The sequence below is a fragment of the Onychostruthus taczanowskii genome, unplaced genomic scaffold, assembly GCF_017590055.1.
Source record: "Onychostruthus taczanowskii isolate IOZ18803 unplaced genomic scaffold, ASM1759005v1 scaffold43, whole genome shotgun sequence".
Lineage (NCBI taxonomy): Eukaryota > Metazoa > Chordata > Aves > Passeriformes > Passeridae > Onychostruthus > Onychostruthus taczanowskii.
In genome coordinates, this window is record NW_024501792.1 from 4990165 (window position 1) to 5014984 (window position 24820).

General features: G+C 51.5%; 1 protein-coding gene across 2 annotated transcripts; it reads left to right on the forward strand.

Annotated features, from left to right (window-relative positions):
• Positions 1-24475, forward strand: SNX19 (sorting nexin 19). 2 transcript variants are annotated; one of them, XM_041413809.1, is made up of 11 exons: positions 1-2153; positions 2476-2614; positions 3082-3182; positions 3331-3450; positions 3704-3831; positions 4973-5069; positions 5308-5494; positions 7583-7712; positions 19141-19325; positions 20056-20143; positions 20921-24475. In XM_041413809.1, the coding sequence occupies exons 1-11, from the start codon at positions 630-632 to the stop codon at positions 21051-21053; spliced, it is 2832 nt and encodes a 943-aa protein (XP_041269743.1). In that variant the 5' UTR covers positions 1-629; the 3' UTR covers positions 21054-24475. The 2 variants fall into 2 exon arrangements, with proteins under 2 accessions (XP_041269743.1, XP_041269744.1); XM_041413810.1 differs by lacking the exons at positions 20056-20143; positions 20921-24475 and having other exon boundaries at positions 17761-19283.
• The last annotated feature ends 345 nt before the right edge of the window (positions 24476-24820 follow it).

Below are 24820 nucleotides of genomic sequence, written 5' to 3' on the forward strand. Positions count from 1 at the left end.
GGCGGTGAGTGGGGTCCGGCGTTCCCGGTGCGCCGCGTTCGGCCCCGCGCTCCCGGCACCTGCGGGCTGGGTGCCGGTGCTTGGGAAGGGGTCTGGGCGGAGGGGTTTGAAGTGCGCGGTGAAGGGTCCGTTCAGTCGCGTCGCCGTGGATAGCCGATCACGGGTCCCGGTTTGCTGGGCTCTGTGAGCCCCAGTGCCCGCTGAGGGGCTGGGCTTGGCGGGATCCGTGCCTCTCCCCGGTGCCCGGGAAGGGGCCTGGCAGTGCCCAGCCCCAGCGCTCGGCGAGGGCCCGGTCGGGGGAGCTCTGCTCGGTCTCAGTTCCCGATGAGGATCCCGGTGCGGGGGGCCCGGGAGGCTGAGCCCCGGAACCCAGTCAGGGCTCCCGGTCTGCTGGGCTGTGCGAGCCCCGCTGTCCGCTGAGGGTCCCGGTCTGGGGCTTCTGGCCCAGCCCAGGGAGGGCTCCGCACCTGCTGGGCTCTGAGCCCGCTGAGCTTTCGGGCTGCTTGAGCCCCCGATCCCCGCTCGGGCAGCCCAGTCTCGGCCCTGACGAGCGCTCGAGCCCGGTGAGGTTCGCGCTGTGCAGCCCTGCCCAGCATCCCGGCTGCCACAGCTGCCCCTGCCCGCCCGCCATGCCGGCCCAGAGCCCCTCGGGGTCCCGCCGGCCGCTGCTGGCCCTGCTGGTGGCCCTGGGCTGGCTGCTGGCCCTGCAGCTGCTGCTGGACCTGCGGGCGCTGGGGCTGCTGTGCGGGGCGCTGGCCGTGCTGGGGGGCTGGCTGGGCCCCCCGGCCCTGCTTCCCCGCGGCCGCCGGCTGCGGCTGGAGCGCTTCGTCAGCTCCCTGCGCGCCCCGGCCGGCAGCCCTGCGGACGAGGGCCGGCTGCAGAAGGAGATCGCCAGCACCGTCCGGAAGGTGGTGCGGGATTTCGTGGCCTCGTGGTACCGCACGGTGAGCAGAGAGCCGGCCTTCGAGGCCGAGGTGGAGAGGGCCATGCTGGGGCTGGCCGCGGAGCTGCGGCGGCGGATGAGGCGGGTGGACCGGCGAGCCCTGGCCCGCCGCCTGCTCCTGCTCTGCGGGCAGCACCTCCAGAGCTTCCTGCGGGCTCGGGATGCCCTGAGGGCCGAGCCCAAGGGCGGCCGGACGCTGTGGAGGGAGTACAGCCGGCTGGCGGGGCCGCACCCCGCTCTGCTGAGCCCCGCGGCCGAGGTGGGCTGTGCCCGCGCCGCTGTGGACGCGCTGCTGCGGGCGCTGGTGCCCTGGCCGCACCTGGAGACACGGACGGGACGTTTTGTGGTGGTGGAGCTGGTGGCCTGCAACGTGCTGCTGCCGGCCATCAGGAAGATGTCTGATCCCGACTGGATCAACCTGCTGCTCATTGGGGCGTTTTCCAAGAAGCCCCGGGGTGGGAAGCCCCACTCTGCACCCCCCGTGCCGGATTCCTTGCCTTTCCCGGCACAGACGGACGCAGCTCCCGCCGGGCTCCCCCCGTCCCCGAGGGCTGCCGAGGGGCTCAGGAGAGAGGCTGGGGCTGCTGGAGAGGAGGGAGAGGAGGCGAGCAGATCATGCAGTGCAGAGGAACCCTTCCTGCGCCCCCAAGCTCTGGGATCCCTCTTCCCCTGTGAGGGTTTGGAGCTGGAATCCCCTGCACCTGACGTGGGGCAGGACGTGGAGCTGCTGGCTCCTTCCCCCACTGGAGAGCTCCATGATGAGCCCCCCCAGGATTCTTCTATGCCAGAGGGAGCACCTGCCTCAGACGATGGCACAGGGGACCTGGACCACGGCCCTGGCCCCAGCTTGGATGCTGGCCTGCTTCCCACCTCTGCTTTGAGCTCCTGCCCTGACATCCAGATCGAGCCAGCGGTTGAGAAGGAGGAGGAAAGCCCAGCTGTCCCCAGAAGGTTCTCCTCACAAAGACCCTCAAGCCTGGGGAGAGATCTGGGGGCAGCAGAGGGCCCAGCACAGTTTCCCCCAGAGCCTGGGCAGAGCCTGCCCCTGCTGTCATCCTCCCCAACAGCTTCCATGAGCACCTTCAGCTTCGAGCCCCTGAGCAGCCCCGAGGGGCCAGTGGTCATCCAGAACCTGCGGATCACCGGGACCATCACTGCCCGGGAGCACAGCGGCACCGGCTTCCACCCCTACACCCTGTACACCGTCAAGGTGAGAGCTCCCCGGGCACCCACCCCCTCGCACATCCCTGCTGCCACCTGCGCTGCTGTTTGCAGCTGAGGACTTGCTCTGGGTGGGTCTCCACAATAAATTTTGTCTGGTAGCGGGGAAATACTGGGCACTGTGGCTGTTTGGGATTCCTGTGGGGCTGGTTGAATGTTTTCCTGCTTTTGTTCCATCATGATTGGTTCCTTCCTCTTCAGGGAAGGCTTGATGTGAGGAATTGCTGGGTGGGGCCTGGGGATTGAGGGGCAAGCAGGGAGCAGGGCTGTTTTGGGATGTGTCAGGATGATGCCTTTGCCTTCCTCCTCAGTATGAGACAGCCCTGGAGGGCGAGGCCGCGGGCAGCCTGCAGCAGGTGGCGTATCACACCGTGAACCGCCGCTACCGCGAGTTCCTCAACCTCCAGACCCGGCTGGAGGAGAAGCCGGAGCTCCGCAAGTTCCTGAAAAGTCAGTGCCTGCAGTAGCTCTCTGAGAAAATCCTTCTGCCTCTTGTCCCATTCCCTGTTCCTCTGCTCCCTGGGTTTCCTGCCCTGCTTGTGCAGCTCTCCTGCCCACATCCTCCAGTGTTCTGTGCAGAGCTGGCTGGAGGAATGATTTATCTCTTCTGGAAGTAAATTCCAGTATTTCAAACCATTCCTCTTCCCATTCCACGACAGCTGGATTTGCAGTTTTGCACCATAACAGTGGATAGAAACACCGTGTATTACCTTGGGCTGATGCAGGCAGTGCAGTGTGTGGGGATAGCTTTAATCATTAGAGCATTCAGGTTTTAAAAAAGACTAAAATCTGTAGATTTTAACATTTTAATTTTTAATCTTGAAATTTTTACAATTTTAAGATCTAAAAGCCTTTTAAATTAAGGTTACTGTGATTTTGCAGTTTCCTCAAGCTTGCCTGTGTGTTTTTTTCCTTAGACATCAAAGGACCAAAGAAACTGTTCCCTGATCTGCCATTTGGAAACATGGACAGCGATAAAGTGGAAGCCAGGAAAAGTCTGCTGGAATCTTTCCTGAAGGTGAGATGTTTGTGTGCCCCTGTGAGCTAAAAGCAGAGCTCAGGACAGCTTTGTGCAGACAGTGGAGCACACCATCTCTCTTCCATGTTACATGATCAGGTTGGGAGTTTGACTCCGAAATGATCTAAATCTCCATCTGTCCTTGCAGCAATTGTGTGCAGTCCCTGAGATTGCAAACAGTGAGGAGGTGCAGGAATTCCTGGCCCTCAACACCGACGCCAGGATCGCCTTTGTCAAGAAGCCCTTCGTTGTCTCCAGGATAGACAAGGTGGGAAAAGTGGGGAGCTGCTTACCTGAGCCCTTTCCAGCTGCCCCCAGAGATGCTTCCTAGGCTTCAGTGTCTCCTAGGAGCCAAAACCCTTTCTTTGGAGCTGGGCTCAGCTTGCCCAGAAACCCATAAAGGGTCAGAGTTTGTGTTAAAGAACCTATTTAATAGAAAATCCAGTGCAAGTCTCAAAACTCCTGATGTATGTAAGTAACAAGGATAAATCCAGTAATCAAAGGCAGTGCTGGCTTTGCAGATTGTTGTCAATGCCATCGTGGACACCTTGAAGACAGCGTTCCCCAGGTCAGAGCCCCAGAGCCCCACGGAGGATCTGAGCGAGTCAGAAGTGGATGGGAAATCCCAGCCAGACGGGAAGAAAAGCAAGTAAGGGCTCCCTCAGCTTGGCAAAACAAGGGATTAATGCACAAACTGAGCCCGTGGTGGGGAAGAACTCACTTGGTGCTTTATGTGTTGGGTGGTAAATTCTATGTTGGGTGGTAAATTCTGTCATGCTCTAGCTAAATTACTTCCTCCTTCCCTTGCTGACCACAACTGTTTGAGCTTCAGTATATCTAAAAGGTTTCCCAGGAATGCTCAGGTTTTCACAGAAGGTAGGTTTGTTCCCAAAGGAGCTCTGAGGTGCTGCCATTTGCCAGCAGAGACACTAATGGTCCTGAGGAATTGCTTTTTAACCTTAAATATATGCAGGGAGTGATTTCAAAATACAACTGAAAATTATCTACCTGAAAGTTCCCTCCTGCCTCTCCCATGAGTTCCAGCAGTGGCCTTGCCCAGAAAACATTTAAATAGCTATTCATGAGTAATATTTAAGATTGTTTCATGTATGTTCCTCACAAATGTTGATGCTGCTGACAGTGCCCAGTCTCATTGTGATTGTCTCATCAGTGGTTTTTGCCTCACCAAGAAAGGGAAGATTTCTGCACAAGTATGGCTTTTTCTGTCCAAAAAGTGATGCTTTGCTGGATGGAAAAAGCTGGTTTGGACAGAAAGACAAAAAGTACAAGTTTGGAACCATTTTGGCTGAAAAGGACATTCCTTAATGATAAACAGGCTATTTTATAATTTGTCCCAAAATCCCCATGTCCTTTCATGTCCTTCTTTTTGTCAGTGTTTATAATTGGGTTTCACAATCCTGCTGAGTGTATTTCATCTCAGAGGCTTTTCTGAACACTTCCCTTCGTGTGCTGCAGTGCTCACACCTTGCTGACATCTGCCTACATCTCCCTATCAGCTTCTGTGTAACAGCTCCTTGTGGATTGCTGGAAAACCTTGGCTCAGCTCAGGTGTACATGAGGAAAAGTGCTTTACAGCTTTTGTTGTGTGGTTTCACTGCCATCTCTTAGTTATCATGGAGGCAGAAGCTTTTTATTAACCACTTCAGGTCTAATCAGATTTCTTAGCTTGCATGTGGCAGCAGTAACAGATCATGGGGCTTGGCTGAGGCTGGAAAGCTCATGACTCAGCTTGCAGAGAAAACTGACTGTGCCATGGCTCTGCTTTTCAGGTCCAGGCTGAGGTTCTCATCCAGTAAAATCACTCCAGTGCTGAGTGTGAGTGAAGCTCATGACAGGATCGTGTACTCCGTCAGGGAGGGCAATGCCGTAAGTTCAGATCCTCTTGTAATCCTTTCACAGCCCCAATCACTGCCCTGTTTGGGAATAATCAACATCCACCAGGGCTGTGCCTGCTGCAGCCTTGTTGCCACATGCCAGCTCTTGGCAGAAGGGCAATAAGCAGCCCTGGTTGTGCTGTTGGCTACACCTGGGTGCAAACCAGGAGGTGGGAGGTTGTCTGGGCACTGCAGACCCCAGGCTCTGGGGCACTAACACACTTTTGTAGGTCTCTGGCACCCTGTCGCTGGCTGCTATGGAATCCTTCATCCAGAAGCAGGAGAAGCTGCTGGAAGCAGTCCCCAGCAAAGCTCCTGAAGGCCAGGGAGGCAGAGAAGCCAAGGAAATTTCTGTGCAGGAAGAAATGGATGGGCTGAGCACAGCGGAGCAGGGAGGACATCCAGACACTGACTCTGGTGAGCTCAGCCCCTCTCTCAGTGCTTGAATTTCTCCCCCTCGGTACCACAGCACCTCCAACATCTGCAGGTTCAGCTTGAAAAGTCTTCAGGACCTGCTCTCCTGCCTGTTGCATCTTGATTGAAGGGAAAGCAAATCAGTTTTTCCAGTGCTGTTTGGTGATTACTCTGGGCATTGTTGCTGGTGGAGCAGATTGGGTTTTGGCTCAGTTGTGTCACTGCAGATCTTCACCTCGGTGTGCTCAGCACAGTCACTGCACAAAGAGGCTTCTTAAGGACACACTGCTTAAACTGGCAATGTTCTAAAATCAAGGTTTTACAAACTAAAAATGGGCCAATTTACAGTTTTCTGGTAGTTTCCAGTTAGCCTTGATATGTCCATATACTATAAAAGGACCTTCTGAGATTAAGTTCAGATAGATTTGATGGGAGTAGCACAAATGTAATCTCAGTTCAAGGAATGATGTTCCCTTTCTGCTTCTAGAACCCTCCTCTGAAGCACAGGGCTGCCCCAGAACAGTTACAAGATTATCCTGAACACATACAAAAATATGTTCTCCAATCTTTTTCTTGGAATAGCTGAGCTGTATCAGCTGGAACTTCCCAAAAAACTTCTCTCCAGTGGTTCAAGTTTGGCAAGCTCTGAGTGAAAGCACGTGTTTGTGACAGGATAGGCCTGGTGTTCTGAAACCCAGCCTGTGCTACCAGCTTTGCCTGTAATCTTGGAACACATGCCCATGGTTCTGGGGAAGCAGGACTGGAGTTGGAGGCCAGGGTTCTGCACAGAGCAGGCCAAGTTAGCTGAACTCTGAGGGAAGTGGAATGTCAGTGATCTCAAATGCTTGCAGGTCTGGGATGCTTCAGGCTGGGCTAGCAGGGTGAGGAAAACAAATGTCTGGATAAAAAGGCAAACCCATGTCCATATCTGCTCAAGGAGTTACTTCTGGGAAGTGGTTGGCCAACAGCTCTCTGAGGAAGAGGATTTGGATGCTGTGGGAATAAACAGCTTGCTGAAGATGCTCCCTGTGTGAGGTTCTGGGGAAGCTCCAGCCTGCTCCAGACTGCACTGGAAAGTCTCAGGGGGCAAAAAAAAAATGGGCAGTAACTTATGGCTCAGAGCAAGAGGTGCCAAGTGCCCTGTCTTTTCCAAGTGAAATCCTGGAATGAATTAGTCCAGCTTTTGGGAAGAGTAGAGGAGGAGAGGTGTGGGGTCCAGAATCCCTCTTCCCTTTATTTCCTGTAGTAAATTGTGAGTGTAAATTGTCTCTGTAGACAGAGAGGTTGGAAGATGAGGCATGAGGGGAGCCAAATTAGGAAAAGCTGCTGCACAGGATCTCACCTGGACAACAGAGCCGAGGCAGCAGCCTCAGGTCGGGGTGGTGGCCTAGGAGTGGCTGTCTGGGGCAGTTTTGTGGCACATCAATGAGCTTGTTCAGCACAACACCTCAAGGCCAAACAGCCTGAAAGTAACTCCTTAACGAGTAGAAACTGTTTCTGCTGAAGGCTCTGACATCCACCTGAGGATCAGAGGGAGGTTTGGTGTCCCAGGTCTGTGACAGCAGAGATATTTGGGTAGGTGTGTGGGTTTATGTTTTAACTGGTAGATCTGGTTTATCCAGATGTGTTTCATCCCGCTCCCTGCCAAGCCTGGGATCTGCCACACGATGGCAGCCTGCAGCCACCAACCTCGTGCCTGGAAAACTGCTGGAAGAAGGGGCAGGAATGGGGAAGACCAGGGTGACAGTCCTCAGCAGTGCATCTCTTCCTGGCTACAGTCACCACTTGCTTTGTCACCTGTTTTGGGCAGGTGGCCAACCCTGTGCATGGACTGGGATTTGATAATCCTGCTGTTTAATTGAGAAGGAACTGAGCCTTTGGTGAAGCCCTGGCTGGGAGACTGGGGCTGCCTGGATGAGGTGGAAGTTAGAGTGGGGAGGGCAGGGTCCCAGGCTGGCTGGGCTGCAACAGGTCACCTGTGTGTGCACAAAGGGCCAGGCTGGGGAGAAAAGAATGAGTTTGGGATGATGCTTTTCACCAGCTTTGCCCTGAGGTGGCTTCTTCATCTGCCCCTCCTCTTCCTCCTGGCAGACTCAGAGACAGCTTTGGCTGACCTGGCCATGGATGTGCTTCGTCTGGTGCTGGTGGATCACTGGAGCTGGCTGTGCACAGAGAACATCCAGAAGGTCTTCAACCTGCTCTTTGGGACCCTCCTTCAAAGGTAAGGCCAGAGTGAGCAACCTGGCTGCTCTGTGAGAGGCATTCCCTTTGGAGTCACAGTTGGAAGTGGAGCTTGTGCCTGAGTGCAGATAAATGCTGTGTGTGCACCAACCAACAAGGTTCTGTAAAGCAGGTGCTCCATTAATGTGGAGTAAACACCCCTAAGGATCTGCACCAGGAGCTGTTTTCTCTGTGAGCAGTGGTGCAGCTCTAATGGGCAGCCTCCTGTCCCTTGAAATTAGGGAAAGGGAAGATCCAGCCCTGGAAGTGGGAGTCTTGGCTGATGCAAGGGCAGCAGTGCCCAGCTCTGGGGCTCTCTAGGGAGCATTGGCCTCCTGGTCTGTGCTCCCCAGGGCTTCAGCTTGTTCCTTCTGCAGAAATAGAATAAACAGGCCCATGGAGCAGTGACTGTCAGTGACAGCTCGCGGTGTGGTCTCTGCTCTCACTGCTGCACCCCTCTGCTCTGCCTGTGCCTGGGGCAGGGACCCACGCATGGAGTAGGGACAGGCTTCCTTTCCAGCTGGGATGGACTTGCCAAGCTTTCCTGGGGCCAGGGCCTCTGGGTGGTAAGGCTCAAGGCCAAGACACACAAACAGAGAATTCCTGGTTTTTGGTGTAGTTGGTGACTGTCACTAGCTGAGGATGTGGTTTTTTAGAGCACAAGGAAAGCCTTCCCTGAAGGGCTTGGGAGAGTCTTGGAGCAGTGCTTTTCCCACTCCTGCGCCCCTTCTTCTGCAGGCATCCAGAGCCAGCATCAGAATGTGCAGGGCAGCTCATTATAACAGAGCTGGTAACCTGAGCTGCCCTCAGCAGAGATTGCCAAAGTGCTTTGAGGTCAGTCCTGGTCTGTTCCTTCAGTGGCAGGAGGTGGGGGCTGCTCCCACTTCTCCAGAATGGGCTCTGGCCTCTTGGGAACAAGCTGCAACCCAATCTGTGTGTGTAAGCACAGAGGTATGAGAGCTTCAACAGGCACATCATCACCTCCTAATAAGCTGTGTCCTGGTCACCCAGGGAGCCTGCAGCACCCACACGTGGCATTGGCATTTTCCACTAGAGAAGGTGGGATACACACAGCACATCCTGGCTCTGGAAGGTGGAGGAGCTCCCTGAGTTGTGCTGGTGGAAAGAGTGAGGAGGAATGTGTTTGTAGCTGCTCCACTTGAACAGGTCAGAGTGAACCCACGTGTGCTGTAGGCAGAGCTCTGGCTGGGGGTGATATGGGGGAGCCCTGGGACTTCTTGGTGTCCCCATCAGTTCAGGGTGTAACTACAACCTCTTGAGCAAACCCTGTGTCTGTGCTGAAATCCATATGTTGAGGCTGGTTCTGCTCTTGTTCTGGGACAATCAGGAATCCCAGGGGAAAGGGCTGGACAGTGGAGACTGACGTGTCACCAGGAGGATGGTGTTGCACCTGGGTTGCTGCAGGGAACACTTTCCTCCCATTTCTGCTGCCTGTAGTTGCCTCCGCAGTGGAGGAGATCTGGGAATGGGGAGCCTTCCTGCTGTTTGCCATTCACCCTGGCCCTGAGACTTGTACTCATTCCTGGCCCAGGTGGTCACTGCTGTCCTGAGCAGACCAGAAGGTCTCAGACCTGTCTGTCTAGGGACACAGTGTGGGTTTGTGACATTTCTCTTCCATTTAAGTATTTACAACTTGGTCACTGCTCGGCCAGACCTGGCACTGCCATTTTGGCTGGCCCTGTGTCTGGGGACCCTTTACAGGTGGGGAAAGTAGCAGAAACTCTTCTGGGAGCATCTGCTATTCAAGGAATTGATGCTGCTGCCTCTGAGAACAGGCAGACAAACATGGGACAGCAGATGGATTTGCATTGTCTTCAACCATTGCTGGTCACAAAGTATGAGTGGGCATCATCCCTTCAGGAGATTAGACCCTTCCTGTTCCTGCCAGTGGCTGGGTTAGGTGGTAGGGGGTGAAAAGGAGGTGTCCTGGCAGTGTTTGGAGGGGCTGCTGCTGCATACTCCTCTGCCAGCTTGTATTTGGAGAGTAGGTGCTGTTCCTGCTGCCTTCTTGCAGCTGCCAGATGAGGATTCTGCTCTGGCATGAGACACTGCATGCAGAGTGATAGAAATGACCACAAACCAACAAAACTCACACCAAGAACGAGATCCAGCTTCTCCCAAGAACCAGTCCCCCACTTCTTGGAGGACTTTCTGCCTTGGACTGGCAGTGCCATCAGATGATTGCTGTGACCACACTGTTACTGATGGTGGGGCCTCCCGACCTGCTCCATTCCCTGTTCTGTGCAAGGAGCATCCCACCACGCTCCTCCTTCCTCCTTCTCCTCAGCTGGGCTAGCTGGGGCCAGGCACCATCCGTCTCCCTGCCTGTCAGTCCCATGGCAGTGGGAGAGGAAGGCTCCATGACCGAAAAAGGGATTGTTGAGTAAAGGGCGGCCGTGTGTGCGAGCCCGGGTCCGCACTGCGCCCATCCCATTATGTAACAGGGAGTGATCCTTTTTTGGAGCTGAAAGGAGAGGCGGATGGAGGGGCTGGGAGTGGGAATGACCCTGGGGCCGAGGATTGCTTCCAGCAGCCTCTCTGCGTGCTGGGGCCGTGCCTGTAAACAAACCCTCTGCCCCGCTCCCGCCTCTGGCCGGCTCCGCTTCCCTCCCGCGGGCTGCAGAGGATCATCTCCTCTTCCCCTGGGAGGCTGCAGCAGGAACCTGCTGGCACAGGGGAGGAGGTGGGGCTATTCTGGGCTCTGCTGTTCGGTGCAAGAGCTGCGAAGCATTTGGAGAATCTGGGTGCTTTTTAGAGCCTTGTGAGTCAATGAGGTGTTAAAAATACACGGCAAACACGCAAACCACTCGTGCTGTGACCCCACACCCTGCTGTGACCCCACACCCTGCCCTCAGTCGTCCCCACAGTGGCCACAGGTCTGTGGGATGCCAGTGCCCTGCAGAGCTGGGGACAGTGCTGGAGCCAGGGTGACAGCCACCATCTCTGCTTTCCAGAGGGGAGCTCCAGCAGAGTGCCAGCACCCCAAGGATGGACCTGGGACTATTCAAGGGGCAGATCCTGGTTTGCAAGCTTTTCCTGGCTCCTTCCCATGCAGCACAACAGAAAGGCCAGGGCCACAAAGCACTGAGTGGGAAGGTGTCTCAGCACACCCCGGCTGTCTGTGCCCTGGAACCTGAGCAGGGCTGGGCACAGAGTCTGTGCCAGGCTCGGAAGTGCCTGTCCCTGAAAGGAGCATGTGGAACTACTCAGGCAGCTTTGCTGGTGTCGTGTTCCACTGAGCATGAGTTAAAATAAATGCAAATCATGCCTGTCTTACCCACGAGCTCAGCACTGCTTGGCTTGCTGTTTGCTTTGGGTCATTCCCGTGCTCCTCCAGGCTTTGTCCATGTCCCCTCATCCCTTGGCCAAACTGGAAGATTTGAGGAGGTGATATTCCAGTCTGTGTGAGCTGTAGATGGAGAGGCAGGGATGATTTGGGACTGGTTGCAGGTCACCATCATGCTTTTGAGAACTGGTTCTTGCAAGTTCATGCTGTCACCTTGGTGTTGGGCTCTTCTGGTGTCAGGCTGAGTGTCACAGGCACTTGTAAGTCAAGGAGGTCTGGAGCTTCAGAGAGCTGCTGCCTGGGTGCTTTGTTCTGATTTTCTCTTCGGTTCTCTTTGATCTCTGTGCCAACAGAACTGGCACAAAGACCCTTGGCAGCCCCCTTGGTCCTCTTGACTGGAAAGTGCCACCAGCAAAGAGTGATGCCTGACCCTCTTCAGTGTTCCTGAGTAAACCTGGAGCAGCCAAGCACTCCTGGGCTGGCAGTGCTGGGAGCACAGTGCCCATGGGCAGGGAGTTCTGCCAGCCCTGGAGCCATGGAGGGGCCACGTCTGGCAGCTGAGCCTGTGCTCCCACTTCCCTTTGGCTTCCTGGCTGCCAGGTACCACTCCAGCCTCAGGCAGTGCCTCTGAGTTTTGCTGGCAGAAATGCAATATCAGTGCAGCTGGGGCATCTGAAACCACTCATTCTCCTGGTTTGTTACCTGAGGAGTGGATTTGGGCATGTTTGATGAGGATCTTTGCAGCTGCACACAGAGGGGCTGTGCTGGCAGGGCCAGGTATGTGGCAGCAAAGTCCCTGTCCCTAAAAACAAGCCTAAAATCAGCACCAGAGTTGGGAATTAGTGGAATCAACCTCATGGCATCTTACTCCTCATTTCTGGATTTGGCTGTTTGTGTTGTAGCCGTGAGGAGCAGCAGGAACTGCAGCCTGTGGTATGTCAGTAAAAGTGATTTCAGGACTCTCTGTGTCTTCGTGTGTATATGCAAAGTAAATAAAATCAGCTTGGAAATGGGCCTCGATTCAGTTGTCTCCAAGCACCTGGAAATTTTGGATCTGGCTTTGAATCTCTGTCCCAAACAAAATTTTTTTCCCTCTTCTAGAAGCAGCATTCTTCCAAAAACAGCCACTAGAATGAAGCCAGCACACCATGCTTTGATAATAATTGCAACATTATTCTAACTCTTGATTCTGTTTCAACGGTTACACATGCCAGCTTTCTTCCTGGAGTTAAAAAAGCTCAACAACTTCCTGTTTCAAATAGAAGAGAAGGATTGAGTGGAAGTAATGTCTCCCTGTTGGTTTTAGTTTTCTCTGGTTTTAGAAGGGTTAATAGTGGATTTATGTATTTTGATTCTGAAGTGGGCTAATGAAGCAATTGTTCCAAGCAGAGCCTGGCTGAAACAGCCTGGCCTCTCCCTGGGGCACCACTGAGAGCTTAATTGGCTCAATAAATACTTGAAGAAGATGTTATCAAAAGCCAGGATGCTTTGTGAAAATCAAGGAGGTTTGGGGACGATTATTTTAATCACATACCTTTTCCCCCTTCCCTGAGAGCCCCAGGGCATCTCAGGAAGATCTAGGTTGGGAAAAGCAGTGGTTAATTCCCTACAGGGTGAAGCCATTGGAGTCCTGTGAATTTCCATGATTTCTTGCAGCAGGTGAGTTTTGAGGGAGCAACACATAAAATGGCACAGAAATCCCAGCACCAAGGGGTGCTTTCCTCCCTGCAGGGATGAATGATTGCCTACAGAAGAGAATGATTTCTTTTAATCCTCTCTGCCTCACAGTAAGATGTCCTGCACACCCACATCTCCCAGAGTTTCTGCCTGGGTCAAGCAGGTAGGAAAATCCCTTTGCCCAGGATGTCCCCAGCCAGGTCCAGGACGGGTTGTTTGCAACTCTAACCATTCAGCAGGGGAAGAACATACCAAGAAGGAGAATTTACTTTGTGCAGAAGTTTAAAAGGCCTCAGGATGCTTCATGTCCTTTCATTTATGGAGGTTTTTTTTCCTTTTCTTTCCTGTTTCCTTCCTCAGCACAGGGTTTACCCATGGCCTGGATAAGTGTGAGGTTGCTTTGAAGGTGCTGAGCTGAGCGTGCTGCACATTTTCTGCTGTGTGGAGAAGGTGGATTTAGGCTCAGGTAGCAGGTGCTGAAAGCTGAACCTCAGGGCAAAAACTCTCCATTTGCATTTTTCAATTCTTGCTGTGCCCACTGCAGCTGTTGCTTCATTTTTACAAGGTTTTCTCAGAAAGGTTTTGCAGTCAAAGCACTGAAATGTTCCTCCTCTTGAACCCTTGAGTTAAGGATAATCTTGTGCTTTATCTGAGGAGGAATTTGGGGAACAAGAACTGGTAAGGCAGGGATGGTCTGGTGATTTAAGCACCAGACTTTCTTAATTTCAGAGTCATGCTTCAGTGCCTCGTGTTTTCCAGATGTTGCTTTTTTTCTTCAATCCTTTTCACTACGTTGGTCCCAGAGGCCTTTTTTGAGCTGCTGGATATCCACACTGTATTCCTTAGGGCAAGGGGGCCATGTTCTGGGGTGGGCAGCAGTCAGTGTTGGGCTGGACATGCTAGTTCATGTATATTTGTAGAGCTGTTTGTATTTCTACAGCTAAAGCAGAGAGGCTTTCTCCTCTTTGTCATCTTCTAGCCTGGCCTTCAGTTTATGTTTATCTAAATCCTTAAAACCCCTGGGTTTGAGGAAATCACAATTGCTATTGCTTCAGGTTTCAGTTACAGTCAGCATATTTTACTTGACTCTTCCTTAGCTGAAGTGATCTCAGTTTTTATCCTCACCTTGATGGACAAAACAAGCAGAGCTTTACCCATTTCTGGCAGATAGTTATAAATCTGAGAGTATTACATCTCTTTGTTCATTCTTAGTACATCTTTGATGTCCAGACTAAGCAAATCCAACCTGTCCAGGCTTGACTTGCTGACCTGAGCTCTCTGGATAGTCCAATTAAGTGAGAGGATCCAGCCAGGTAAAACCAAGCCCATTTACCTGGTCCTGACTCTCAGCCTGCCTTTCCTCCCTCCTAGCAGCCCTTGTTGTTTCTAGGAGCCCAAGGGAGGCCAAGGTTTGCACTCCCCAGCCCTTGTTTTTCATTCCCAGGGCTTTCTTATCCTAATGGACCCCTTCAGCTGACCTTGGAGTTCCAGCTTAAACCGTGGCATTAATTTGGCTCTTTTTTAGCAGCAATTTCATTCCTCCACCAGCAGCTATTTCAAACAGAGGTGCCTTACAGCATGGGCAAGTTATGCCCCTGCAGATTATCTTCCAGGCCTCAGCAGCCTTTGCAGTCTGGCTCTTTGCATTGGGCACTATCAAAGCATTCTGAGCCCAGGAGGTCACTTTACTTATTTCTGAAGTGTAAGGAGATGGTTCTGTGATGGGTTTATTTTTTTTTCTTTCTTATTAAGGCTATTTCTTCATGAAATAGCAGAATGAAAATAGTAACTCATCAGCCATCCAAAAATAAAAAAATAAGAGAGGTCTATTTATTTTCTTGGTGGATTTATTTCTACCTGGGAGCAGTGTGTGAGTGCTTTCAATGTGGCACATGAATCTCAAATGCATAGGCCTTTAATAGCACAAAAAAATCATCTGTGACCTGCTGGTGAAGGTCAGCTTTGAACCAGCAGATATTTGGAGTTCCTGAGGTGTTAATCCCAATCCTGGTGCAAGAAGTCTGCCTGATGGAAAGGTCAATTTGCCATTTTCTGGGGTTTACTCAGGTAGGAATTTTCAATAAAGTTGGTGTGACTCTCTCTGAGATGTAACTGCAGGTGTGGGAGTTGAGGGGACATTCTTGGGATGTCCTGTGCAGGGCCAGCAGTGGGACTTGACCTTCCTTGTGGGTCCCTTCCAGTTCAGGATATTCTGTGGATTACTTTGCTCCTCACAGTTAAATTCTGCTGGTGCAGGCTCTGTGTGTGTTGGAATGGAATGTGATTCCCCAAAGTGGGTGTTGATGGTTGACTGTGGTTGAGAGGAGGGAAGAAAACTCTTCATGACAGGTCACTGTGTGCTGAGACTTTCCCTTGAAACCTCAGATGTTCTCCCAGAGTGGATTTAGAGCCACATGGACCAATCTTGACAGTTCTCCTATGCTAGAATCTGAAATGTAAAGAACTCTCAGAACTTTGGGCCTGTAAGGCAAAGCTTAAACACAAGATTTGATCTGAGACCTTGGAAAAGGCTTACAAACAAAATCATCTGTGACCTGCTGGTGAAGGTCAGCTTTGAACCAGCAGATATTTGGAGTTCCTGAGGTGTTAATCCCAATCCTGGTGCAAGAAGTCTGCCTGATGGAAAGGTCAATTTGCCATTTTCTGGGGTTTACTCAGGTAGGAATTTTCAATAAAGTTGGTGTGACTCTCTCTGAGATGTAACTGCAGGTGTGGGAGTTGAGAGGACATTCTTGTGATGTCCTGTGCAGGGCCAGCAGTGGGACTTGACCTTCCTTGTGGGTCCCTTCCAGTTCAGGATATTCTGTGGATTACTTTGCTCCTCACAGTTAAATTCTGCTGGTGCAGGCTCTGTGTGTGTTGGAATGGAATGTGATTCCCCAAAGTGGGTGTTGATGGTTGACTGTGGTTGAGAGGAGGGAAGAAAACTCTTCATGACAGGTCACTGTGTGCTGAGACTTTCCCTTGAAACCTCAGATGTTCTCCCAGAGTGGATTTAGAGCCACATGGACCAATCTTGACAGTTCTCCTATGCTAGAATCTGAAATGTAAAGAACTCTCAGAACTTTGGGCCTGTAAGGCAAAGCTTAAACACAAGATTTGATCTGAGACCTTGGAAAAGGCTTACAAACTTAAGTGATAGAAGCAAGAATGTGGATTTATGGTTTAAAACAAAGACACATTAAGTTAAGTAGAAAAAGTTGGGAGTTTTAGAGTTTTAAGATATAAAAATAAAAGTAGTTAGAAGGGTAAACAAGGAGTTTAGAATGCAGCACTGTAGGTTTGTGTGTCATAACATGATTAGCTAAGAAAGCTTACACTGTAGCATGAGTGCATAAGATGGAATATTTAAAGATATAAATATCCTTGTTGGCAGTGTTTTATTAGTCAATAAATCCTTAAAAGGTCTTGTAACTAAAGGTTTTGTGACCTTCTGAGCCATATAGTAAAGATGTGAGCCAAACTCCCCCTTCCTGCCTATGTAGAAGATAGGAAAAGAAACCACATCATCAAAACCAATTCAGAAATCCCGTCTCTAACTCATTCAAAACTCTTTCAAGATCCCCATTGTCCCCTTCCCAGTGCCTTTGGAATGGCTCCACTGGCAAAAGTGACCCCAGAGCAGAGGTGCTTTAGTCTGTGTTCCATTTGCACCTGCCTTTGGTTTCTCCTTCTTTCTTGTCCCATTTCCTGTTTAGTTCCTTGACTTTTCCTTGTAAACTTTGTGGGTTTGGGTGCTCCTTCCCCAGCTGTGTGAGCAACGTGGGCCAAGTTGGCCTCTTCTGAGGAGCTGTGCAAGACCCATGGAGCCATTCCCAGATCCTGCCCTCTGCTTCCCAAAGCTGCCAGCCCAAGGAAGAAAATCCATCCGTGGTGTTTCACAACTGTGGGAATCCAGACCTGTAAGCACTCGCCTGCTCACAGTGTGTGCAGATCACATTTAGATTGGGTGATCACATTTAGAGGTGTTACTTGGGGGCCTTGTTGCCTAATTCTGGTGCTTTTAGGGACATACATGAGCTGGAAACAGGAGGTTGTTTGTGTGGGGCCTTCCAGCATTTGTCAGTTCTCAGCTTGCTCTTGAGCTGTCTGGAAATGTGTGCTGTTCTCTGTAGGTTTAATTTCTCTCTTCACTATTTGCTTGATTTTTTTGCTATTTTAGGAACGTCTCTAAGAAAAAAAAGCTTGTTCTTTGCTTTCTGCAACCTTTTAAAGGCTGGAAAGTGGCTGTTGCTGTAATGAGTTTGGAGTCAATGTTCAGTCTGATCCCCCTTGGTGCAGGGTTGACTCTGCAGCTCTGTCCCCAAGTCTCTGAACTTCTGTTCCTGTCAGATGTTTTCTCAGCTAGGAGAGCAGGTTGTGTAAGAAAACATGTTAATGAAAAACCATGTTAATGAAAAACCGTGTTAATGAAAACTCTTGCCCCTAGAGAAGTCACAGTTTAACACTTTAATTTGCTTGGGAATAGCTGGAGGGTTTACCATGATCCAGAGTGTTAAAATCTGCTGATGGCTGGAGATTAAAACCCCTTTAATTGTATTTCCAACATGGCTTTTCCCAGGCAGGACTGGGATGTGACATTTTGTCCTCTAAGCCAGGTGGGAGGTTTGCACCTCCGGATTATCTTGCAGCAGCATCCATACTCCGTGTCCATGGCAAAGCTGAGCATGAAGGATGTGCTTCCCATTTCCAGTGCCAGTCCTGGGAGCACTGGGAACATCACCTGTGTCCCTTGCTCTGACACATTCCAGGCCTTACCACTGCACTGAGATCCTTTTCAGGTTTTTAAACATCCTTTGCTTTCCAGCTGGCGTTTCCTAGGTGTGCATCCCTCAAGAATTGCTGTTTACCCCTCATTTTTGCTGCCAAAGGGATCCTCACTCCACAACCCTGTCCCACACGATGCCAACCTGCTTACCTTCGGGTGTTGCTGTTCCCCGGTGCCCAGCTGTGTGGGGAAGGACACCCTTGGCCCGAATGCCTCGCCCAGGAAGAATGCAGACAGTCTGGCAGAGCGCAGGTTAAATAAAGTTTGCCTTGGCAGGGCTCTTGGATGTACTCGGAGCTGCCGGGGCGTAGTGGTGACGGAATTGCAAGCACGAACACCAGCTGCCAAGAGGAACGGCTCTCCTGGCCCTGCTGGCTGACTCCTGTCCTCTGGGAATCATGAAGAACTGGCGGAATCACAAGTTTTTCCCTACCCCAGCGCCGTGCTGACACTCCCAGCTTTGCTCCAGAGCCTCCTGCCAGTGAGGCCAGCAGCACCAGCAGTGCTGCACCCTGAGCCCTGCTAAATCAGGGAACCTTCCTGTGGGATCCATCCTCTCCTCATTCTGAGGGCAAAGATGTTAGGCAGTGCAAGTTCTGCCTGATGGCTGAGGCTTGTGCTGTGACTAGGGAGTGATTTCACATCTGGGCAAGAGGGTCCATCCATATGGTTGATTTAGAAACTGCCTGGCCAGCCCTTGGGTGGTGGGGACACATCATCCAGTGCAGCTGCAAACCCCTCCAAGCCCTTCTGTGGAGCAGGGATTTGGGGATTTGCAGGTAGTTACTGAGAAAGGGCACAGTACTGCCCCAGCAGGAGGGACCATCAGCAGTTCTGCTGGATTTTCAATGGGAACAAAAACATTCCTGGTTGTGAGAGTGAGGAAACCCTGGCACAGGGTATCTGGAGAAGCTGTGGCTGCCCCTTCCTTGGAAGTGTCCAAGGCCAGGTTGGATGGGGCTTGGAGCAGCTTGGTCTAGCAGAAGGTGTTCCTGCCCAGATGAGCTTTAAGGTCCCAAAATCAAACCTTTGGAGATTCTATTATTTCATTGCTTGCCATCAGTGGATGGAGCAGTACTGGACAGCAGGGCAGCATGGACAGCAGGATGAGAGGGGGATGAAACATCAGGATATTCATGGCTTGTCATCCTTGGAGTATGTTTTGGTCTCCAGGAAAGACATCCTTGGCTGTCTCGGTAGCAGAGGAACTGATGAGAGGAGCAGAGGCTGCCAGAACAGGGCTCATGTGCTTCCAGTCCTTCCTGGGGATTGTTTGTAGTTAAACACCAGTTCCTCCAGCTCTGTCTCAGATTGTGCTTGGAGATAACTTAGGAGCTTCAGGCCAGTCATATCCCTGAGCTGGGCTTCCTTTAGTCACCAGTGATTCACTTGGGTTCCTGTGTTTAACAGGGTGATGGGGCTTTTTATGACCTTTGCTTGTCCCATTTGTCTGTAACACAGGGAACATATCCCACTTTTGGTGCATGGAAAACTCAGCTAATTAAGACTTGTGGAAATCTTTGGTGGACAGACATAAAATCTGCATATTAACAGACCCAAAGAAGCTGATTTAACCCTCTTTGATGTGTGGAAATATCCCAGCTGGGTCCCAAGCTGGACTTTTCCTGACCTTTGTCCCTGTCCCTGTTCCTGCAGGTGGCTGGAAGTGCAGATGGTTACCCTGACCTGCACCCAGCGCTGGGTCCAGTACCTCCAGTTGCTGCAGGAATCCATCTGGCCTGGAGGAGTTCTACCAGCAGTGCCTAAACCCCCCAGGACAGAGGAGCAGAAGAAGGCAACAGCAGAGCAGGCCCTGCAGAGCCTGATGGGGATCTTGCCCAGTAAGTGTGTCCCAGAGACTTGTCAGCTGCCCTGGGATAGGAAAGCAGCTGGGGAACACTGCAGTGCACTGGAATCTCTGGAAATGTGGTTAAATACAGAGATGAAGGCTGCTCGTGCCAAGGCACTGGGAAACCTTCATGACCCTTGAGGTTTGATGGTTTCCTGCAAGCAAAACCCAGAGTTTTCCAGTTCTGGATAGTTTGTGTAAGGGTTTGGGAAGCAGCCCAGCTCGGAGGGAAGGGATGTGAGTCCAGGCCATTCCCATCTGTAGCCAGGCCATGATTCAATGCTCACAGATCTGAGCCACCTCACCAAGGCAGGGCTCAGGACAGCTTTGCTCCCACCTGCTGCCAGAGGGTCCCGTGGTGAGGAAAGTCACCATGCAAAGCCTGTGGCTTTTCCACTGGACTGAAATCCCAAGCCCAGCTGCACTGGATTTCTCTCTCTTGAAGTTTGACACAGGGACCTTTGGCATTAAAGCAGCTGCTGCCTAATCTGTGTGAGTGCAGTCTGAACTTTTAACTCCTTGATGTAGTGTAAAGGGCCCTCACTGGCCTTTGGGAATGAAGAAGCACTGCTGGTATGTGCCCTTCTGGCCAAGAATGCTTTCCTGGCACTCCCTCCTCTCCCAGCCCCAGAGCACCATCATAAGCTTTGATCAGCACCCACCAGGAGAAGACTGACCTGTGGAATGTACACTTCCTAAAGCTTTGTCTCCAACACTTCCAGATGTGATCCAAGAAATCCTTGGGACCAGTAAGTGTCAGATGAGCTGGAACCTGGTGCTGGAATCGCTGAGCCAGCCTGTGATAAACAGGTATGTGATTGTGATCTTTACCCTGGTGGGCTCTGAGAGCTGTGCCCAGGGTTTTGCCAGTGCTGCTTGGCACCAAACACCCAGCTCATTATTCCAGACTTGCAATATCAGGGAGCATCTGCATGTCTGGCTGCAGGTTATTGAGCCAGTCATGTTAATTATGTTGTTCGGCCTGCTTAGTTAGTGGATGTCAGGGAAGTAAGACAGATCTTGGTTTAGTTGGGTTCTGGAGGAGCTGCAGGTCTGTGTAGGGGGTGTTTCTGTCTATTCCCAATGCTGTGAGCCTGGAAGACAAGGGTTTGGTGATGGACAGCAGAAAAATGAGGGTCACACTGGACATCAGGAGACATTTCTTCACTGAAAGGGTTGTTAAACATTGAAAAGGGCTGCCCAGGGTGGTGTTGGAGTCCCCATCTTCTGAGGTGTCCAGGGAACAACAGGACATGGCACTCAGTGCTCTGGGTTGGTTGACAAGGTGGGGATTTGGCACAGATTGGACTCGATGATCTCAGGGGTCTTTTCTGTCTTCAGTGATCCTGTGATCCTGTTAAACACGTGTTTTGCTCCAGAAGATGCATTTGTGTTTTCTGTGCTGCTCAGCAACTTCAACACCCACTGGTTTGGGGAAGTGAAAAAAAGCTGAACCACCTCTGGAAACATTTCTCTGGGGACCCGATATTGTTCCTTTCTCCCCTGGAGCATTGGAACACTCTTTCCTTGTGCTGAGCTTTGCCTCCCACGCCCTGACCAGCCGTTTTTGTCTTTTTTCCATTGCAGGCACCTGGTGTTCTGCCTCCTGGACATTCTGCTGGAGTTCTTGGTTCTGAAGGGCTCCAGCAAGGAGCCTGAAGCTGCAGCTGCCACACCGTGTCCCTGCAGTGGCCCAGACAAAGGTGCCCCAGCACTTTAACCAGGGCTGTGCCCCAGCAGTGGAGGAGAGAAGCAGCCACAGGCATGGAGTGATTGGATTTTCAGCCTTTACTGACCGTGCCTGGGAGCTTCCTGTAAGGAATTTCTGCAGCAGTGCTAAATGAAGCTGCTTCCAGGCTTCTCTGTTTCAGCTGGGTGAAACCCAGTGTGGGGGGCTGGAGGTGCTGTGCAGCATCTGTTCCATTGCTGACCTGATGGGGAGCCTGGAGTGAACCAGCCTGACCAGCTGGAGAAGGAACCACAGACCCTTCTGAACATCTCTGACATCTACAGAGAATGCAGGAGATCTGCTTTTGTGGCTTCAGGGTCCACCTGGCACTGAGAGAGTTGGTGTGCTGGGATCCTGCTGATGAATGTTTCTGCAGGACAGGTGCAGGGGTGCAGTGCTGTCCCTGCTGTCTGAGCAGCCTGCCCTGTGCCTGCTCTGCACCATCTGTGTCACCAGAAGGAAGATGGGGAAAGGATGTAGTCCTTAAGTTCAGCATTCATTCCAAATATCTGGAAGGTGAGAGCAGGAGCCAAAGGAGCTGCCCTGCCTTAGGGACAAAGATCAGCTGCTTCTCCCTGCCCCTGCTCTAGTTCTCCATCAAACTGTGGGGTGCAGGCAGGCTGTGATCCTGGGAGAAACTCTCCTCAGGCTAGGGAGGAGTGGTGGCTTGGCTGGACTGTAGGACTTTTTTATATTGTGCTTTCTGAGTCACCTTTTGGTCCCTAGGACAGTCACCTGGAAGGCACAGACCAAAAGAGCTGACCCATGGGGGACACAGCAAGTAAATCAGCTCCCACACTGAAGTGGTTGTCCCAGGAAGCTCTGGAAGAGGAATGAGGACCTTGAGCCCAGGGGAATCCTGGATGTGTGTCATGGACAGTGGGTTAGACCCCAGCAAAGGGCCTGGGAGCACTGCCTGAGCTCTGCTGCCCATGGCTGTGTCACTGGGCTTTGCTTTGCTGTGCCTGCTGCTGGCACACTCTGTGCAGGGCTCTGGAAAGCTGCTCAGGTCATGGAACAGGGATTTGGAGCTGCTCCTCCAGGTGTCCAGGACTTGAGTGGCTTTGTGAGCACTTAGTGTTGCTCAGCAATCAGATTCCTGGGAGTACTAAAGGACTCAGAACATGCACCCACAGCCCAGTTTGGTGACCTGCTTTGGTGTATTTTCTGGGAGAAGCACGGACTGGCCAGTGCTGCCCTGGGCTGGTGAAGGTGCTCCTTGCAGCTCCACACAGGGAGCCATGCAGGATTACATGTGGTGTCTGTGCTGCAGGACAGGTGGTTTCATGCCACAGAACCATGGAATACCAGGCTGGAACAGACTGCCTGCAGTTTCTTGGAGCTGGATGCTCCATGGCATGTTTGGAGAGAAGGCAATGTAACTCCAACATGCCTATCCTGCTCCTCCAAAGGAGCTGCTTAATTATGGATACACAACAGTGTGAGCTGCTCTGTGCTTCTGTTGTGTGGAAATACAGAAAAGGATCATTTTGCTGCAGGCAAATAGATTTTTAGGGAGCTCTGAGGACATCCCAAGACCAGGCAGAATCCAGTGTCATGAAGCAAATCAATTCTGCATCACTATTGGAGCCATTTCTCAGCAGGGAAGCTTCAGAGATGGTAGATTGGCCACCTGCTTGGAGAAGAAGGGAGGGGTGTGTTAAGTGGTTTAAGAGTAGATGAGGTGGAGAATGCTTTGGGATAATCCCAAGTGGCCAAGCAGCAGTTTGGGAAGCAGGACTCAGATAAATCCTTAAATATCTGCTTGGAGCAGCTGCTTCACCTTGTCTTTCACTGCCAGGCTCCTGTTTCCCTCCTTTTTCCTCCTGCTTCCATTTGCCCCCCCAGCTGTCAGGAGGGGACAAGGCACCCTGAGCCAGAGGTGGTGCAGCCGAGCCCTGCTGTGCCTGGTGGCTTCCCAGATGTTCCTGCTGTTCTTGTTTGCTGTTGCTTCCCAATGAATTGTGTGGTTTTGGAGCTCCAGGACTGTGCTCTGCCATTGATTAGGGAGAATATTAAGAGGCTTTGCTGAAGAAGATCATGGAGTACAAATTATCCACTGCCAGCTCCAGGTTAGGGCAAAAGGCTAAAACAGTCCCTGCACACACTGGATGTGGCACTGGCAGGATGAGCTGACACTTCTCCTTTGCCAGGAAGCCCAAATTCTCCCAGCTTTTAACCCCCATCTCTGAAATTATGCAAATGACTGAATATTCAGTCCTCCAGATGGAAATAATCTGTGATTACTGCCAGTTTGGGGGCTGGTGCTCTGCTGGGCTGGTGCAGCAATGATTTGGGGTTGTCCCAGCAGCAACATCCTCCTCTGTGTAAGATACAAAGAGCTGGGACAGAGAGAGAGAAAGGAGATTTATTTATGTGCACTTTCAAGGCAATGTGGGAGTGGGGAACAGACCTAAGGAGTTTGAGTTGCAGAATGTTGTTTTACTCTGCAGAACCCCCTTTCTTGTCTCAGATATGAAGGGTTGGAGCCCTTTCTCATGCTCTCACTGGCTGGGCTTCAAATTCCCATTCTCTCCTTGGGAGATCTTAGTGCAGCCTTACAGCTGAGGTGAAGTGCCCAGGAGCAAACAGCCCCTCTCTGCATCGTGTTGTTAAGGAGTAAAACAAATCCAATAAAAAGCTCAGCTTTTTTTCTGCTGTGAGTTCTTTGCCTCACTGTGATTTTGGGATTAAATTGAGCACAATGGTGGCAGACACAAACTTCTGCATTCAGGTGGGCTGAAAGTTTATTTCCATTGGACTAAGACTAGAAAAACTGCTCTGGTAAAACAAACAGAGTTAACAAAAAAACTTAAGCTTGCTCAGTGTGTCATATTCCCAGCAAGCTCCTTTTTTTCTGCAGGCATTTGTAGAAGGAATTTGCAGAAGGCTCCAGCCACCTCTCTAAAGGGCGGGTGGTGAGAGCAGCCAGATTTGACCTCAATAAAGAGTTGCAGCTTTGTGTCACGTTAGGTCAAGAGCAGTACCTGCCTCAGGTGGGTGCTCAGCTCTCCCTCTCCAGGTCCTTCAGCCTGTGTGATCTGCCTCCAGCCCAGCACTTGCTGATTTTGTGAAGTGTTTCCCTTCTCACTGCCTTAGTGTTTCCCACAGCTGACTGGAAGCTTCCTGGAAGCAGGGATTGCTCCTGTGTGTGACTGTGCAGTGATGTAGAGCTCCAAGGCACTATTCTAAGCTAAATAACTATTTAACTGTGTTTTTAGGGGAAAAAAAAGTCCCACCATGCTCTGACTCCCTGTCCCATTTCCTGTACTGAACCCTTTGTATCAGGTGTTTGTGGTGCTATTGGAGTCTGTGTGGAATTCTGCTGTCTGGAAAACCCATTTAATTGTTAAATGGGGAGCAAACCTTCACTCCCATGTACTTGTGTGCAATAATGCTTTATTTTGAACTTACTTCTCTGTCAGAGTTTAAAATCTGCCTTTGGTAGAGAGGAACAAGTGGGGAGGAGGCTGGGTGTGAGTGGGAAGGGGGGAGGTGACTCCCAGGTGTCACAAAATGCATGACCAGGGTAGCAGGGCAGGGGGCAGTGGGGGTGGGACAGGTTTTCCCTCCTGGCACACAGGGGGACTGCTCAGACATGGGAAAGACCAAAGTCCTTAAAGCCTGGCCAGGAATCAGAACAATTTCCCACCCCATCAGCATTGCTGCTTTCTCCCTGACATAAATTCCTTGAGTTAGGCTCTCCAGGAGGTCTAAAACCAGGGAAGCAATGTGGATCATTTGCCTTTCTTCTGGCA